Source organism: Acanthisitta chloris, unplaced genomic scaffold (assembly GCF_000695815.1).
Source record: "Acanthisitta chloris isolate BGI_N310 unplaced genomic scaffold, ASM69581v1 scaffold183, whole genome shotgun sequence".
In the NCBI taxonomy this organism is placed as follows: Eukaryota; Metazoa; Chordata; class Aves; order Passeriformes; family Acanthisittidae; genus Acanthisitta; species Acanthisitta chloris.
The window spans coordinates 61671-81487 of NW_008664133.1; the positions used below are offsets into that span (position 1 = coordinate 61671).

Sequence of the window (19817 nt, forward strand, 5' to 3'; positions counted from 1 at the left end):
TGAACAGTAAACTGAAAGAGTGAAGGGTGATGTCCTGAGTTTGCAGTGTGTCTGCATCTTGGATGTGCTGATGGCTAGAGTGGCTAAGCCTTATTGATCCCTGAGTTAGACACTGAGCAGAGCAGATAGTGAAATTCTTCTGATACCTATCTGATGAATTCAATTGTAGGATCTTGTACAATCACCTGGTAGATTTCTTCAGTCCCTGCAGTGGTGAAGTACACTTTTTTCCTCAGTCTTTCACTGGCGTGAGAGAGGAGAGGCTTCCAGTTCTGCCAGATGTGGAGGAGGATGGAGTGTGTATGGCTGTGTTGTTGTAGAAAGTGCAAAATCAAAAATCTATCTTCCCGTGCAAGATTGTGCTGAAGCAGCAATTAAACTCTGAGATTTAATGGCTTAATTTCATTTGGACAGAATTGCCTTATTTGATGTCGCTTCTGGTTATTTTTGTAATGTCTCCTGTGGACTATCTGTACCCTGGGCTGAAAAAAAAAAATAGGAAAGCAGTTTATTCAGAGAGTCTCCGGACGCATTTGAAGTAGCATTGGGTAGTTTTCAATGGCTATACTTAATCCACTGAATAATGTTCTCTGAGATTTTTTTATTTTAATATCTCCCTGTGTCAAACATCCAGAGATTTAATTAACACCTTCACAAAGAGTCACAATAACAGAGAAGCACAACAAAACTCATAGTTGCTTTTAGTGTTTAATTTTAAAAGCTTTTGTAATGGATTTAAATATTTGAAATATGGCTACAGGGTGTAAAGGACAACAACATGTATTTATTTTGCTGTCACTGTTCTTTTTTTTAGCAGTGTTATACAGATATAAGATAGGATCTGTCCACCTTTCTTTGCTTTTAGCCCATTAAACTTAATTTCAAGTTATGAAGGATTCAGACCTGCTACACTGCCATGTGTTCTTGGGGAGATATGGACCTAGGACTAACTATGTAGTTATGATAACTGGGCCAAACTCTTCTCATAGAATCATGGAATGGTTTGGTTTGGAGGGGATATTAAAGACTGCCTAGTTCCAACCCCCCTGCCATGGACTGGGACACCTCCCCTAGACCAGGCTGCTCAAAGCCCCATCCAACCTGGCCTTGAATACTTCAAGGGAGGGAGCATCCACAGTTTCTCTGGGCAACCTGTTCTGGTGCCTCACCACCCTCACAATAAAGCATTTCTAATATCTAATCTAAATCTACCCTTTTCAGTTTAAAGCCATTCTCCCTTGTCCTGTCACTACAGGCACTTGTAAGAAGTCCCTCTCCAGCTCTCTTATAACCTGTTTTGGTACTGGACTTGTAAGACTCTCCAGCTCTCTTATAACCTGTTTTGGTACTGGAAGTTTGCTGTAAGGTTTCCCTGGAACCTTCTTTTCTCCAGGCTGAACAGCCCCAGCTCTCTCTGCCTGTCTTCGTAGGAGAGGTGCTCCAGCCCTCCGATTATCTTCATGGCCCTCCTCTGCACTTGCTCCAACAGGAGCATGTCCTTATGTTGAAGACCCCAGAGCAGAATGCAGTACTCAACCTGTTTTGGTACTGGAAGTTTGCTGTAAGGTTTCCCTGGAACCTTCTTTTCTCCAGGCTGAACAGCCCCAGCTCTCTCTGCCTGTCTTCGTAGGAGAGGTGCTCCAGCCCTCCGATTATCTTCATGGCCCTCCTCTGCACTTGCTCCAACAGGAGCATGTCCTTATGTTGAAGACCCCAGAGCAGAATGCAGTACTCAGTGTTCTGAATATATGATGCAATATTGCAAAAAGATGTGAATTAGTTCTGTGAAGAATATGTATGAGCATCTTACAGAGGTCAGAGCAAAGTCATGTCTTTATAGTCCTATGGATTCTTTGTAAAACAGCTTTTAAAAGTATAGCTTCTAAACTGAATTATTTTTTCTCAGATCTGATTTTGGTGGGACATTAAAATCTTTGATAATTTAAATTTTATTTCCAGTGTAATTTTCCACATTATTTCTGTTGTCGTTTGACCCCTGCCAACAACTGAACCTCATGCATTCACTGGCTCACTCTTCCCACAATGGTTAGGGGATTGTGAGGGTAAAAGTGAGAAAACTTGCAGATTGAGGTAAAGACAGTTCAATCAGAAAAGGGGAAACCATGCACACAAGCAAAGCAATAGGAGGAATTCATTCAGAGCTTCCCATGGGCAGGAAGATGTTCAGCCATCCCCAGGAAAGCAAGGCTCCAACACATGTCACGGTGACTTGGGAAGGCAAACAATCCAATGTCCCCACCTTCCTCCTTCTCCTCCCATCTTTATATACTGAACATGATGAGATATGGTATGAGATGTCCCTTTGGTAAGCTGTCCCAGCTGTGTCCCCTCCTGACATCTTGTGCACCTCCAGTCCCCTCACTGGTGAGGTGGAGCAGAGAAGTTCTTTTCTCTGTGTAAGTGCTGCTCAACAGGGACAAAAGCATCACTGAATTATCAGTGCTGTTTTCATCATGATCCAAAGCATAGCCCCTATTAGCTACTGTGGAGAAATTCTCTCTACCCCAGCCAAAACCAGCACAATTTCCTAATTACATGATAGCAAGAAATCAAATACTAGGGAAGAATACAAGGCTAATGCAGCTGCAAGGGGGTTTTCAGTGCACGAGAAAGAGATTTGCTATGAAATGAAGAGCATTATTGTTTTGAGTATTGGAATGTATACATCAAGAAATGTAGACTAATTAGGCTTTTTGTCTTGATCATATTTTAACAGTCTGGCCTATTCTTTTCCATGTCTTTAGGTAATAGGACAGTAATTCTCTGCTTGTATTTAAAATGTCTGACATTTTTGGGGAGCTTCTGCAATGTAAATAATATATAGAGTCACATTAGCCGAGAGTTTGCATGGTGAATGTCATAGATTAAGGCGAGGATGATGCATTCCATGTGAAGTAGACATTCTCAGCTGCTGTTTGGAGTCTTCATTAAATTACTGGAGATGGTATGCCTTCCTAATATTATGCACTCAATTTTAAAACTGTTTGAGGCATGATCCAACAAAAGAAACATAATGTATTAGTAGCTGATTAAAATTCAAATTGTCCTTAATTCACAGCCTGTGTGTCATACCCCTCATGGTTATATTCTGCTTCTAATGTTGCATAACTGTTGGTTGAAGCTAATGCTTTATTTTAAATTCTATAGTACTTCCTTTCTGGGGTAATTTGTTTTCAAATGAAAGACAAAAAGGATTCTTAATTTAAATGTTTGTTAATAAGAATAAAACATGAGGTTTACATAGAAGGCTAATGTCTAATCACAGGCATCAAGTGTTCTGTTTTATTTGTCTTATGTTCTGCAATGATGTGTTCCTGGAGGAGAAGGAGTGTGTATCAGTGTTTTCAAAATTAAAACCAGGAGGGTTTATTCATATGTATTCACAACAATTTTTGCAAATATAGCTGAAAGGTATATATAGAAAAGACAGGTAAATGGAGTATTAAAAATCAGATCTCATGCTATTAATGCTTTCATTTATCCTGCCCGCATCAGTGCATCTTTCCAGAATAATTTCATACCAAACCCTTTATTAAGAATAGCATTCAAAATGCCAAGCCAGCTTTGTTATGAAACAGCCCTGTGTTACACATGGAAGCCTTTTATGTGTTGGTAACCAGGCAGTCTGGGGTCACCTTTAAATTATTACCCCAGAAAGGATTGCTCTCTGGGGGTGACAATGGGCATATCTTATTATGGAAAGGAGGATGTTCACCTTCTGCAGGACAGGGCAGTAGGAATGCCTTGCAGGTGGGTGTGGTGTCCCCAAAAATTCCTGTAAGCCTACCTCTTGGTGCTAAAAAGTTCCTCTTCAAAGAGAGATCTTAAATGTTTTGATATATTATGCTTCAGACATTGTAATGGTTTATAAACATTGCAGTCCCTGATCACTTGGCTGGATTTCATTTATGCCGGTTCATTGATTTGAGCTCAGTAAAATAAAATCTTCTCTAAAACCATGATAAAAGGCAAGACTGGGAGATGAGAGATTTCATACTACAATAGTATATCCTGTGGCTACCCCAGCAAGATATTCCTGGTGAATGACACATAGTGTCTGCATTACATAGAGAACTGCTAACAGGCTTGTCTTGACTTTTTTTTTTTTTTTTTTACAAGTATTTTTCCAGGAATTGGAGGAGTATTTGTATTACTATTGTAGCTGATATTACTAATATCAGATGCTTATTTTCTGGTCAAGGGAGCAGTGCAGCAGAAGGCATTTTGGTTTTAAAGTAGCAAAAGAGACTGAACAGGTCACAAAAATGAGGATAAAATTATTTGGCTTACCATTGAATTTTTCATCTGAAATTCATAGCGTTTTTGTGAAAAACTATTTTATTTTTCAAGGGATACCAAAGAAATAACTTTTTCAGTTGGCATGCTTTGCAAGTTTGGGTTTTGGGGGTTTTTTTCACATGAAATAAATCAGGATAACATACAGATATGTGGCTGCTTTCCATAAAGATTTTATAGTGTTCCGTTCGGTGTGAGGAATAATTAAATTTGGCCATAGCTGTATAATAAGTAAGTATGTAAGTAAGACAGTGCCTGATCCTAGGGCATCAACTCTCAGAAATGAAAAATAATTTCACAGAACCTCTTCCAGATATTTCTTTATTTGCACCTTTATTTGCTGACCTTTTCTGGGATGTCTGTGCACACTGGGCTTTTGTCCCCACCTCAGAGCTGAAATGCCAATGTGCTATGAGAGCTGCTCTCTCTCTGAAGAGCTCTGGCATACCAAGTTATCCAGCAAATAAAACATTCGTGCTGGGAGCCTAGTTCTGGCTGACGTTCCTGGTGTGGCTGGTTGGGGTGGTGTTCAATGCTCACACCATGATCCTGTATCGACAGGCTGCTCCTTCAGAATTGTTTTTGTAAGGTTAGGGTAGAGGATATGCACTATGTACTTCTCAGGCCCTTGAGCAGTGCTGCTGTTAGGCTGATAGTCATGAAATACGTGTTAATGTATTTTTAAATAGCATTTAGATCAAGTTACATTACAGTGAACTGACTCAATAATTTGGGATCTAATAAAAGCTTTCTTGTTGGAATGAAGCTCCATTGAATGCATTTCTTTTTCAATGTCAGTGTTTTCCTTGTGTTTGAGGTCTGCATATATCATTTTAGCTTTAATTCTCAAAGGATTTAGATCAAATCTATGTAAGTAACTGTGATTTTTGAATGTGCAGGAGGAACAGGTATGTGCAGAGAACACTTAAATTTGCGTGGTTATTTTTTTAGAGCAGAATTGGTTTTTTCCAGAATCGTGATCAGTACTGTATGTACAGAGTATTGATTTTTCTAGGAGATACTGAAAATGTCACTTGTTTTAAAATAACATCGCAGAATGTAAGGTGTTGGCTGCATGTGGGGTTACTTGTCATAGTTTGCATGAATGCCCTATATATGCTGTTAGGAGAGCTAAACCTATGGTCTTCCATGCTAGCTTTGGAATGTGAATATAATTCTCTTTTGATTTGATGAACCTTTATAGCACTTTCAACATGTATACAATGAAGAGGAAAAAATCTTTGTGTAAGAAAGGAAGGTAGGATGGAATACATAGATGCATATGTGAAAGACAGTGTGGTTTTTGGGCAAAAATACGAATCTGTGCAGTTTGTTCCTTCTGTCGTACTTTGCACACAATTGATATATCAGGAGCGTTAATATCGATACTCAGAGATAAACCTCAAGCTTGCAGTTCTAACTGAAGGTTTGACTTTTACTTTGTGTTTGTTTATAGGTGTAAAACGAAGGTGTATGCAGACAACCTTCCCACGACAAGCGTTGTCATTGTTTTTCACAATGAGGCTTGGAGCACACTTCTACGAACTGTCCACAGTGTGATAAACCGCTCACCACGGCACATGCTGGAAGAAATTGTCCTTGTCGATGATGCCAGTGAAAGAGGTAATGATAATGAAAACGCTTTAGCTTGCTGCTCTTTTTATTTCAAAAATTGAAGCTGACTTTATCGGGGCTTAGCCCTCCTCAGCAAAACACAGTAGCTGGGGGAAGGGGAAGACAGGGGGAGCAACACTCATTTTTAGATACAAGGGGATCATTCTGCACTGAATGTAGGTGTAAGTTTGTCTGTCTGTTTATTTTTCTCTTGACAGTCTAGAGTTTGTGTTTGCTAGTGGGTTTATCCTATTACAGCTTTCATGTTTTGCATTTAGTATTTTAACACATTCATAAAGCTTGAGGGCATTTAATACTGGAATCACCTGGTGAATAGTAGCAAAGGCAACTCTGTTCGTTACACACATCTAAATTTACTCTCACTACCACCATTAGGCTTGGTGTTCAGAGGGATTAATTTTAATTATTCAGTTCATGGAAAGTTAAAATTCAATTTCCATGCTGTAAGAGGTTCCATTTCGTAATAGCTAGTGCTCCAGATGAAAACTCCATGCTACAGAATGAAACTGGCCATGTGTAATAGACAAAACTTGAAGATTAATTTTTCTTAAAATATGGTATTATTTAAATTTTACTAATCATATTTGTAAATTATAGTATAGTATGTAAGAAATAAAAATAATATTCTAGACAATACTTATTGTTTAATTTTGGTTAATAGTTGATATTTGTCTTGTTCTTTGCTTAATCATTCTTGGTGGTATAGACTCTAAAGTCTAACTGGGATTTGCTTTTTCCCTTGTGTTTGTAAATGGAGGTGAGAGAGTATTATGGATTTTTTTAATCTAAAATATTTCTATATTTTTATATTGAATTTTCTATTTTCAATTTTGAAAGTTTTCTAGTAGGAATAATAGCTATTAGGCAGGCCACTAGAAAAAAATTCTTTGCAGTCACCAGTTGTAGGCTGTTGCCTGTATCAGGAGGAATTCCCATGCTTTAGACACGGAAGGATTTTATACGTAGCATGCCCACATCTCTGCCTGATGCTTCTGAATCCAGTGATGCAAAAGTCCTGTTTTGCTGCTTATGGTAATTCCAACTTCAGTGTAAGATATCTGGCTGTTGTCCAAACAACAAGATCTGCATGTATGAAGAGAGACACTGGATTTCATATGGTCTAAGTAACATGGTACATGGGTTATAGTGCCTAACAGGAGGTTTTATGTTAGTAGCCCTTTCAATGCTTGACATGAGTTTTCATAGCTGAAGAGCATTAGAAGCGGATTTTTGCACTTCATTTCTGATGTGGTAGAAAGTATAATGAGTTGATTCTTCAGGTTAACGTGTTAGCTGACTGTTCCAAACCCTGTAGGTCTACAGTAGAGGTAGTTGTGTAGTAGATGAGTAGACTAAAGAAAGATCAGCTATCTGCACTCTGACCAGTCTGTTTTCTTGAGAAAGCAAAGCTCATACACCTGGTTGTGCTTGCACTTGTCTGTGTTGCATTCCTCCCTCGGGCACCCTCACTTGCTTTTGCTTTCCCTTTTTTACCCAATACTAACTTTAACTGCTTCAGCCAGTTCCAGTGCAGTTTCGAATAAAGGACAAGGGCCTTAAATACAGTTATGTTCTGGCAGCAGAAGAGAAATGCCCATGCAAAGTGCAAGGCTGCCACATAAATGTGTTCCAAATTAGATGAGAGGCTTTTGCTTTTAGAAAGGCACAGCATTAAATTTTTACCTTTTTTTTTTTTTTCAACTTGTGGGTAATTTGTAATTATGCCCCTAAATATTTTGTAGTTTTTCAACCTTTAGATAAAAATTCCACATTTCATTTATCAAAACAGTCCTTGGAACTAGTTCAAATCAGTGCTAATTATTATTTGTGACAGGTCAGCTTTCAGTATGACCTAGAAATAAAGAGCAAGCTAATATTAGAAGAATGTAGACATAACATTAGTTATGTTTTACCTCTTCAATTTCTGTTATAGAAAAAAATCAATTTTAACATAACAATAGACATGTCCTCAATATGAATCATAGAATTATAGTCCACTTGAAAAAAGGCATGTGTCTTTCTTTAGATAAAATTTCTGTTTATGGGTTTAGGGCATGTAACAAAAACAAAGGAACTTAATTCCAGGCTGAAAGATAGAGCATTTCATACGTTTTTCTGGGTGGTGTTATTGAACCTGTTCCAGTATTTCATTTTGAAGCCTCTGATCTTCGTTTCAGATCACTTAGGCATCTCTTATTTGTTGTTATTTTCAACAATTACTGAAAGGGGTTTGTTTTGTTTTCAAAAAACTTGTTATGGTTCCATCAAGCATGCTTTTACATTAAACAAAACAGAAGGTTATGATGCCTGAAAACTTGAAGGGTTTACATGTGCTACTTAAGCATTCTGTTTGTGTTGGATTTTAACAGTGTACTTTTCCAGAAAAAGACAGTGTGCAGCCTGAGTAGTGTATATTGAATTCTAGCATCAGAGTCATTTTAATTGGAATAAAGTAAGCATTCAGTCTGCCTGAAGCACACTTTGTACCTGCTAGTGTCATGCTCTTAGAAGAATGAATTTGCATAATATCATGCATTTATTTACACTGAAAAGAAAGGCTTTGGAGAAACAAGACATGTCTGTAACATTGTTCTCTAGTTACTGATCAGAATTGCAACTTTAGTTTTAAAATATTGATCTTTGGTAACTATTTTTAAAAAGTTATGAGGAGAAATCATGATTAGCTGGTACTTAAAACTAGGTCAGCACCCAACAGCTAAGGATGGTAGGCAGATTGCATCAGGATAGACGCCAACCACAGGAGTTAGTTATACAGATACAGATCAAAGAAATGTAAGCAAAACTAAATTCCTGCCAATAATGTCTCATATTCACACTTCTTTAAAAAAACCCTGTGTTTGCATGCTTATAGGTGATAAATCTGTGTTTTATTGTAGTTTAATAAAAATGCTTTTAAACTTAATTTTTCATTTATATTCATTTCAATGTGATTCAGTAATAGAATTGGCAAGGTATTTTTCAAGTAATGCATTTACTAGACTTGAACTGAATATATTTGCTTTTCTGGCTTTCTTAGTTCTGCTGCTGCCATGCAAAGTGCTCTTTAAACTGTCCATAGTCCTAGGTAAAATTATGCACCCTTTTGACCGAGAAAAGGTTTGAAAATAAATCCACCACAAAGAGTTATAGTTATACCTCTGAAACAACATGAACTGTTATTGTTCCCAAGTAGAAGTACTGGGGAGGGTGATGCTGGGTTTGGGGTTTTTTTATTATCAAACCTCATTCTGTTGTAAGTAGATGAAGCAATGTTAAAAATTTGCTCAGCTGTCATCCTGGATCACTCATAAGCAACTGACTCTGTAATGCCCAAGGTTTAATACAGAATTTAGTATAAATTTGACCAATAGGTTTGTATAGAAAACCATCTCTACAGCTTGATCCTGGCATTTCTTGTAGGTCAAAATGTATTGCATGCATTAAAACTATTCAAATACTCTCTTTTTTTCTTTAAAAACAATTAAAAAATAATTCTCTCCTTACAAGAAACTGTTACTGGTTTCTGGATATATGACTAGTGCGAAACTCTTGCTACCTGAACAAAGGGAGCAGCTTGTGAGGAATGTGTATTTCTCTTAGAAAGGGTGTCCTCAAGGGAAAAGAATTGCTTAGATTTGATCATTTAAGCCTAACTGCTGGTAGCAGAGGAACACCAGAAATCTTGGTTGCCCGTGTTATTTACCATGCTTTTGTAGGGATGAGACATCAAGCTTTACCTTTTTGCTTATTCTGCTGAAATTCGAGTAGTGTTTTAGGGGCAGTTACTGAAGGTCTGGCACAATGTTTTGTTTCTGGGAATAATCCGTTCTGAAGTTTTGAACAAGGTGGTAGCTCATAAGAACAGTCCTATAGATGTGGTTAAACCTGAGAGCAGGTCTGTTCTTACCCTTATTCCCTCAATAGTGAAAACACTGCTCATATCTGTGATTATTCCTTAGAGGAAAAAGAAATTGAAAAGTGCTTTATAAATTGCAATTGTAAATGCTTTACAGTGAAAATGTAGATAGAACTTAAGATTTTTATATGCAATATTTTGAGTATGACTTCCTGTAATGTAAGTTTGTGTTTTATGCTAGTTTTGGCTGGCTGCAGTCATATTGTTGAAATCTTTCTTCTTCCTGCTGGAATTTTACCTTTTTGTTACTGTAACTATATTCAAGGACCAATGTCACAGCCTATGTTTATTCATTCAGCTTTATAGTGGTTAGACCTGCTTTAAAAGCTTATTGGTACTACAATTGAAATATGCAGAGAAACATGTTGATTTGTGTGACTTGCTCATCAGATGATTAGCATAGAGAGAAATGCTGCACACTCTGTGTATATCGTGGAAGCTATATACATTAAAACTATAAACATGACCATGATACTAGTTCTTTTAAATTAGTGGCTTTGGAAAGCTACACTGTACAGAGATGAGATTATATTTGCTACAGGCTCAGTCAGCCAAATGATCTCTGTGCTCAACCTCAAAAGCCCTGCAAAATGTTCAGACATGTACACTCGGTCTGTACTAATAAACATTTCTTTATTTGATCCTCTATTAATATGAAAAAAATTACCTTTCTTTGAGTTTCTCTGGAGACCAATATTTAAGATGTGTCCACCTCTTACACACCTTTAGCACAGTTCAACTTTCAAGATGTGTCAGAACTTATTTCTGTGGGTTTTAGTGACAGTCCAACGATGCACAGAAAGAAATGAGGAGGCAATTAGAACTCATTCATCCGCAGCAGTGGCAAGGAATGGTAATCACCCTCAGGTCAGCCCAGACTCTTGAGACTTACAAAACAGCCACTAAGAGTTCATGCCATGCTTTTTTTCCCTCCTCCAGTATCACGCTTATTCTTGTATGAGGTACTTACTATCTAATGCTAAATCCTACTACAAGCTTTGCGCTGTTGTAGTACAACTCCCGTGTGCTTTGAGTGTATAATCTAATATATTCCGTAGCTGTTCTATAAAACTATTTTGCCTTTTTCACCAATTTGAAATCTGCACGTTATTACAGTAGTCTGTTTCTATGACTGTCAATTGCATTCTCCCTCAATTCTTTGTTCTTCCTTTGGCATCATCCATCATGACCCAATCGCTCTTTGCCATGCAAGTAATTTTGAGTCTCTAGGCATGTGGTGTAGTCAGTTATGACTCTTTTATGCTGAATAATTTGTTCCTCAGGTAGGCTGAGACTTGTTGGTGTGACAGATACTCTTTTATGTATAGCTGATTTTGTTTTTTATTTGGATTTTTTTGTTGTTGTTATAGTGATAATTTAATAGAAAACAATATTAGCCAGAAAACCCTAAAGAGGGCACAGTTGGAAAATTGTTTTTATCATGTTTTAAGCTCCTCACAAAGAAATTATCTCAAAGTTACAATAACATAGGAGGCAATTCATTATGTTCATCTAGTCAAACCATTTCTGTATTCTTCTTGGTAGAGAAATGTTATGTCCAAGAACACTTATGAATGTGTTTTGAAAAGTAAGAGTCACATCTTCTCCATAGTAAAAACTTGCCCATCTGTTTTTTGTGTAAGCATTCTACACTCTCTTGATTTTTGTGTTTTCCATAATGAAGAAATAAAGAGGAGGAAGAACTTCGTGCTATCAAGTGAAACACTTGGAGATGTGGAAGGGCATATTGTCAAGTGTAGAATAAGCAGTAGAGAAAAGTAGCTGAGAAAGTAGGAAAAGGGTAGTAAAGAAGTGGGGGAAATGTCTTTTAAATCAAGTGTCTTCATGGGGGGGAAAAAAAAAGAAGCTGAACCACATAACTGACAGTTTTCATGGTTTTGATCATTCTTTGCAGACTTCTTGAAAAGACCACTGGAGAGTTATGTGAAAAAACTAAAAGTCCCTGTTCATGTGATTCGAATGGAACAGCGTTCTGGATTGATTAGAGCCAGATTAAAGGGGGCTGCTGCTTCTAAAGGCCAGGTCATCACCTTCCTAGATGCTCATTGTGAATGTACAGTAGGCTGGCTTGAACCTCTGCTGGCAAGGATCAAAGCTGACAGGTAATTATCCATCTATTTGCCCATGTTGGAGTTTTTTGGTTATTAAGAAATGTTCCAAGTATTGCAGAATAGCCTACTTGCAAATACCTACTTTCTGAAGGGCTGAATAAATTCTCATTGGTGTAAGGATAAAAGGCTAATTCAGTTAAACTTCGAAAAAGTAAAACTTGGTTTCAAGTGAAGCCCATATTGGGATGCTTGGACTAACTAGCAGGAGTCCTGAGTGTGAATGGAGTTGAAAAAGCAGGAGAATTTGAGGTCTTCAGTCTGCAGCATGGCCCATTCCTTCATGAATTTGGGAAGACATTCTGGAGGAAGAAATGGAGCCCTGATCTCATGTAACACCAACATTGTGAGCAAACACTATTAGTTTGCTGTTTTCAGGTTCTCATTGTGTTTTCTTTATTACATAATGGTTTTGATTGTGGAAGTCCGTGCCGTGTCTTGGTCTTCTGGGATGTATTTCCTAAAGTTAGAATAATTACTGGAAACATGCTGATCTGCACTTACATCTGTGATAGTGTGATAGAAATGGTTGTGGGGGGCAAGTGAGAGAATGGTCTGCTTTATAAAACATTCATATGTCTGAGCAGTAGCTGGAGTTGCACACTAGTCTGTTAGTCAACAGCATATTAAATAGAATAGACATTAAGTAAGGTGTTACACATCTCTAGTTCTTATGGTTGTAGATAAAAATCACTTTTAAAATTTTGATGTTACAAAATCTAGTGTTAGATGATGAATAAGCTGCAAGTAATGAAGTGTCTTTGTTCAGCACCATGCTAAGACAAAGTCCTAGATTTTGTTATCATTAATGCACTCTTTGTGAGACTACAATACATATCCTGTTACAGTTTGTGCAAGTGCCTTAAGTCCTTTATAAATCAGTTGCAGCCAACCCCGAATCTTTTTACAGAGCTTCCCATGAGAGGAAGCCTGCTTGAGAATGGTTACTTAAGTGTCTTTAAGATGATTAGAATTGGTTTCTGTGACTATATGTCTTAATAACGTCAGGACAGTGGACAATGAGGCAGGAGTTAACTTTGTTAAAAATTACTATAATTTCCTAGTCCTGAGGGTATATAAGAATATTTTCCTAGAGTCTACGTCCAAGTTTTAATCTAGAAAAATGCAAGTTACTTTGACCACAAAACCCTCTTGTTTTCTATCCAATCACTGTGTAGCACTGAGAAAGCTGTGATCAATATTTCCATCTGCAGAGGGATGAATACTTATTACTGGTAATAACACAAATACGGTTTTCAAAAACTCTGCCATTGCCAAAATTGTGTCAGAAAAACACATTTTCCTTTAGATGAATTAGCTATTATTAGCAAGACAGTATTTGAGTGTATTTCCTGGTAATAATTTGCTGTTGTTAAGAGATGGCATTATGAACATTTAAACTCTGTGTAAAAAAAAAAAATGTTAAAAACATCTTTTTCGACACTTTAATTAATAGGTTTTGGTTCTTTCCTTTTCCTAGGAGGACAGTAGTGTGTCCCATCATTGATGTAATCAGTGATGACACCTTCGAATATATGGCAGGTTCTGACATGACCTATGGTGGATTCAACTGGAAGCTGAATTTTCGTTGGTATCCAGTTCCTCAGAGAGAGATGGATCGACGGAAAGGAGATCGAACCCTTCCTGTTAGGTAATGAGAAATTATTCAATTGGTTAAAGTGTTCATCTGATGTTTGCTCACATCTTTTCTAGACTAAACTTGTAAGTCCGTACTAAATGCTGTTAAGTATTTAGTTAAGCATTGTAGCATCTTTTTTGTCTAGTTGAAGGAACAGCATAGAAGCTTTTAGATGGTTTGGTTGTTGGTAACTTTTGGTAGCAATAAAGGAAGCAATCTGCTTATCACTTCAGAAATATTAAGTTTGATGTTAGTTACTGATGAATTACTAGGTTTTAGCTAGTTTTTATAATGATACACAAGTTTTTAACAAAGCTTATTTTTATTTTTTTGTTGAACTTTGGTTTTGACTTTTATTCTAACAAAGTAGACAATATTTTGAAAAGATGCATTGATTTTTGGCATATATGTGTGCATATAAATTTGTGTATGGGCATTAATATACAAACTTAATGTCTTCAAAGGGCATGGATGGGAGGTGAATTTATACTTGGATGTCTTTTGGGTTTATGGCAAAGTTAATAAAAAAGATAACTGGTGTGTAATATGTACTTTTTAACAATTGTGAACGTACATTTTCTGGCCTTACTGTTCTGAAAAGTGGACAGTATTTACTTAGCATAAAATTGGGGATATGGCCTTTACTGCTTTTTGTTTGTCTTTAATTTAAGAAATTGAGAGGTCTTCTCAGCATATGGCTAATTGTATTCCCCCTCTCCCCCAGTTTCCTTTTTAGGGGGAGAAAAGGACACACAAATTTTTAGTTAAATCATGGCCTAGCTTGTATTTTACGTGTCTTTCAGAAAAAGCCCAAAACATTTCAGGAACATAGCTAGTGATATAAAATCATTTATGCTACAAGTGTAAATAATTGAACTACAAAGTTATGTTGTCAGCCTAACATATAATTTACTTACTGTGTATTTGTTGTCTAAAAAAAAATGAAATTTGGGAGATGTTGCTAAAGCTCTGAGAAACTACTAGCACAGTTCTATTTCTTCCTACCAATAAGGAATTGGTAGAGAAAATCTGAATGTAACCCTAACGGTACAATTTTCTCATATGAAGCAGTAATAGTGAAAGCAAGCAGGTCACTTCACGGCCTCCCATGGCTTTTTCAAGAACAGCCAGAAGTATAAATTTCCTGTGTGAAACTGGTTTCTGTTTTATGAGTTGTCATCATGGGAGGCAGAAGTCTTTCTCAGGTGTGCAGCTTCTAGGGGCTGCTTCTCTATCCAGAGTCCAGTGAGAAAATAAGGACTACAGTCAGTAACTGGTTCCATCTCTGGAAAATCTTGAGCTAGCCAGTACATCAATGGTAACAAAGTTTGAATGGAATTTTAGTGAGGAGTATGTTAGGAACTTGGGGGAAAAACAGCTATTTTGTCAGTGTAACTGTAAAATGTATTTAAGAATATTTTTTCATAGTGACTGATGCACCTCTTTTTCTTCTTTCTTCCTCAGGACACCAACAATGGCAGGAGGTCTTTTTTCAATAGACAGAGATTACTTCCAGGAAATTGGAACATATGATGCTGGAATGGATATTTGGGGTGGAGAAAACTTAGAAATTTCCTTCAGGGTAGGTAAAACTCTGCAGTGTTTTGTTACTCAGGACAGTGCATCTTGAGTTCAGTAAAATGCAGATCTGTTGCCTGCAGATCTGTGTCCTCTTATGTTGCAGTTACCACTTCCTTTCCCATTAAGTTCTTCCAGTGGAGATATACAAAGACTGGGATGGTCATTCTGAAGTGTGTGTGTGTGTGTGTGTGTGTGTGTGTGTGTGTTAAAAGGAGTTCAGTTAGAAAAACGTAATAGGGGAGCATCAGTTAAGGGTGATGTCATCAGTGTGTGTTTTAATGTGTCAGTGAAATGTGAGTGCCTCTGTTGCAAACCTGCTCTTCTTGCTCTCTGCTAACTTAATGATTGCATGTGTTTGTTTGGGTGTGAACCTAACCAGTGTTGTTCTCATTCTTTGTTCCTACCAAATACACCATTTCCTTCAATTTTACTTAGCAGCTCAAAGTATATAGGTGGATACTCTTGAAGTACTTCAGCTTTCTGAACGTGCTATTTTTTGAGGTTCAAAATAAAACTGAAAATATTTTCAGAAAATTTACTTGGGAAGTGCATGGGTTCTCTTACATGCAGATTCTATTTTTTGGGCACCTCTTAGTTCCTGTGATTCATGTGATCTTTTTCCTTCCTTAGTGGTCAGATTACCCAGTTCTCTGAAGTACTCTCTTGAATCATGTCTTGTTGCAGTGGGGGCTGAAATACTTCCTTATGCTTCCTTGCTCAGGTTTGTGAGCATCTTTAGCTGTTGAGCAGGAAACAACGTGCAGTTTTCTTCCATGCAATATGTATATGTACTAGATTTCAACTGATGTTGTTTCCCTAACTTGAAGAGGAGCAAGTGATTAATATTTTTAAACTTTTCTTTAACAACTTGAAACTATGCAGTAATTGTTCTGTCACTTCCAGATCTGGCAGTGTGGTGGCACTTTGGAAATTGTAACTTGTTCACATGTTGGGCATGTGTTCAGAAAAGCAACACCGTACACTTTTCCAGGAGGCACAGGGCAGATAATCAACAAAAATAACAGGCGGCTTGCAGAAGTCTGGATGGATGAATTCAAAAACTTTTTTTATATCATTTCCCCAGGTGAGCAGGTCTTTGGTTATGAGAAATACTTACTAAGCATTAAAATGTTGTTACTGCTGGGAAACAACATGAGTATTTACATCAAAAATGTTATTGCTTTGAAGCTCATAAGACAGAACTCGCCTAAGGAAGGTCTTAATTGAAAAATAATTTTGTTAGCCAGAGATGTGCCCTGAAGGGATTTTTTGTTTGTTTGTTTTCATTGTTTGTTGGGAGTTTTTTCAACATGAACATTATTTATGAATGAACTTCCTGTGCAATAGAACTGCAGCTCAGTGGAACATCAAAGAGCTCAACCATAGTGCTGAAAACTAGCCATCCAAATATGTATCCTAATGTGCTGGAATTTGGCCTCTGGCTTCCCTGTTGTAGGCATTCCAGGTTGAGTGGATCAGAAGTGAATTAAGTGAAACCCAGCAGCAGGAGTGGCAAAAGTTAACATCTTCTGTCTTGGTAGAATTTGCACTTCATTATCTAGGGAACAGGGGCAAGTTGCCAGTATACTTGACTGTAATGATATTTATTATGTTTCTTAAAGTGGATGTTAACAAAAGAAGAGGATGTAGAATATGAGAGCAAATTTCCTACAAACTCAAACTTTCTGAAAAAAACCCAAACTCATCAGGAAAAGAAAGCAAACCTGGGAAATACTGAATTATTGCTTTCTACTACAGGATATTTTTGTTGTTGTTGTGCAAAAAGTAAACAAGAAACAAACTTTGTGTGGCAACAGACAACCTTTTCTAAATAGTTGAGACATTAGAGACATTTGACTGAGTGCTAATTCTATATTCCATGTCTGCTTTTCCAAAGAAGCTTCTTTAAAACTAGTATTTCCTTAAACTTCATTAATATTGAAATTTAAAGGATGTAATGCAATGTAATATGAGTCTGAACAGTGTCAAATTTTAGATTATGGTGCTTAAGAATGCTTGTGAGAGCAACTGTCTGTGTGGATTTATGGTGGTTTTTGTTTTAAAAGAATGTATTACTCAAATGAGGCTTTAAGAATGCTTGTGAGAGCAACTGACTGTGTGGATTTATGGTGGTTTTTGTCTTAAAAGAATGTATTACTCAAATGAGGCTGTGTAAGATTTTTAATTTTAAAAAGTACTGCTACTACACAAATATTTTAAGGTGAAATCAGAAGCTAACATCTTAGGCTTACTGCCCTGTGTTGTAGTTAATGAAGCATTATGAATTCAAACATAACATACATAGATATTCAGGGAAGTTGTATATAAATAGGTGTAGTAATTTTTGGTTAAGATTGCTTTTTTGCATCCATGTTGAGCTAGATGTTAAAATATACAAAGTAGCTGGAACAGCTAACTATGAAAATAATCTAAGTCTTTAAAAAATGTAAATTACTGATAAGCTGTGACAAGGCTCTGTTACTTTATCTCTAAAGTCCTTCCATTTCATGTGAGAAGTGTAAGCTACAAAAGGAATTATCCTGTTAGAATTTTATAGGATTGGTTTTGTGATAGGACTTTCACAGCTTTGCAGGGTTGTAGAATATGCATGTGTTCTCCAAAGACAGTAAAAGTCCTGAAATGGTGAAGCAACTTAAGCAATTATCTGTAACTGCACTGTATATTTTCTTCCCTGCATAGTTTGCATGGTAATAGCCTGAATGATTGTTAGTAGGGATATGTTCTTGACAAACTCCTCTGAGAGCATGTGCACCTGCTGCTGTCACACGGGCTCATTTGTGTACCCATATTGACATTGAACTGAAGTTTGATGCTGGAATTTCTAAGGCTCCTCTGAGAGCATGTGTACCTGCTGCTGTCACACGGTCTCATTTGTGTACCCATATTGACACTGCACTGAAGTTTGATGCTGGAATTTCTAAGTATTCAAGAATAGGATAATACAGTATCTGAATAAGTTGCCTAATTCACACAAATTGGTTTATTGCCTGGGGCTGTGAGGAGAATGGTTATTACTGTGGGTCATTGTTTAGCTGTGATGAATACCTGTTGCTCAGAGAATGAGCATACAGTGTACTTAGTGCCACTCATGCCTCTCACCCCTCAAATTCATGTAAGTTCTGAGAATCAGTAGATATAACTAACAAGAATTACTATTTTGGGAAGTTCACAAACACCTTTTTCTTGTTATTCTGGTATCTCCAATTTTAACTGAGTGTTGCAGACCCTGATTTTACACAGTGACAGCAAATAACATCAGTACAAGTTTTAGTAAGTCTTTGTGGCCATTAGTTATTTAGTGAATCTCTGTTACATTGTCTCATTTAGCCATGCTCTGCTCTTCCAGATATCCTTCTAATATAACTATTTAAATGTATAGTTCTTGCAGAGTGATGGTGTAGTGACCCTTGGGCAGAGTACAGTATGCAGCCTGTGAAACTGTTAGCTAGCACGATGTGTACTTTCAGTATTAGTGTGTCAGTGTCATGAGTTCTTGCAAGGAGCGAGATGGGGATGCTTGAGCTCACACTGCTTTGCAACCCTGGGTGCAGATAAGCAACCAAAAGAGGCAATCCTCTGTGCACCCAGGTTTTTTCTCATTAGTTGATATGGATGAGAAAATTGGATTTTGAAGGAGGTAATACACTGACAAGCATCATTGAGCCTAGCTAACAAGACATTTGTTTCCTCCTTTATATACTTTCACGTCTGTTCCCCTAAGATAGTGAATCACAGAGGGATTCATCCAGGAAAACAAACATAAGATTCTCAGGTAGCTTTCCCACTTCATGTAGTCTGTGTTGTCTGGAGGAAAAAAAAAAAAGAGGCTTGGTATTTGAATGATAGAAACTCAAGAGACTTTACCATTGATGTGATGTAGTTAAATGGAAAGCTGCCCTCTTGAAAAGTAAGCCTGTAATCCTTTTTTTCTTTAATAAGTATAGCCTAGTAGAAACTGTTACTTGTCATTTTAAGCTTGCATGCATTTTAGGAGCCATCTCTGTGCTGAGGAGTGGTTAGGTGCAGATGGAGGTTGGGCAGGAACGTGTTGCAGCAGCTGCTGCTCAGCCACAATCAAGCCTGTCTCATTGCTCGCAGCAGTTATTCTCCCCAGCAGTGATGGCACTAGCTGCAGTCCTTTCTCATTAGCCCATAGTTTTTCTCGCAGCCATGCTGTTACAGCAGGGCCCTGTTTCCCAGACCATTTCCTCTTCAGCTTTCTGAAAACAGATTCACCATGTGCAGGTGAATAGTCTGATTCCTGGCTCCAGTCGTTCTGTTCTGTGAACTCTGCCAATTCTTTATTTCTAGTGCTGATCTTCCATCACTTTCTTCAAGCTAAAATATTAGGACTGGACTGTCCAAGGTGAGGCATCACAAGGTGGTGATATCAACCCTAGAGATCGCTGTGAGGAGAGTGCCTTGCTTTGTCATGGCAGGGGACAGAGCTTCACCTACCCTCACTTGCTGATTGTTCATCTGAGCCAACTGATTCTATGACTTGCTGAACTTGCCAGGATCATTTGTGCTGTGAGCTGGCACCCCATGGCTAAGGCAGCACCTGTGTCAGCACAGGAGG

At 37.5% G+C, this 19817-nt stretch overlaps 1 protein-coding gene across 2 annotated transcripts in view; it reads left to right on the top strand.

The window, feature by feature from the left end:
- Positions 1–19817, top strand: part of GALNT1 (polypeptide N-acetylgalactosaminyltransferase 1) — a 66676-nt gene that overhangs the window by 36507 nt on the left and 10352 nt on the right. For both annotated transcript variants that reach the window (XM_009071195.1, XM_009071196.1), the window contains 5 exons: positions 5774–5940; positions 11784–11991; positions 13478–13648; positions 15101–15218; positions 16121–16301. In XM_009071195.1, the coding sequence (XP_009069443.1) occupies positions 5774–5940; positions 11784–11991; positions 13478–13648; positions 15101–15218; positions 16121–16301 (845 nt within the window). The remainder of the gene's footprint in view (positions 1–5773; positions 5941–11783; positions 11992–13477; positions 13649–15100; positions 15219–16120; positions 16302–19817) is intronic.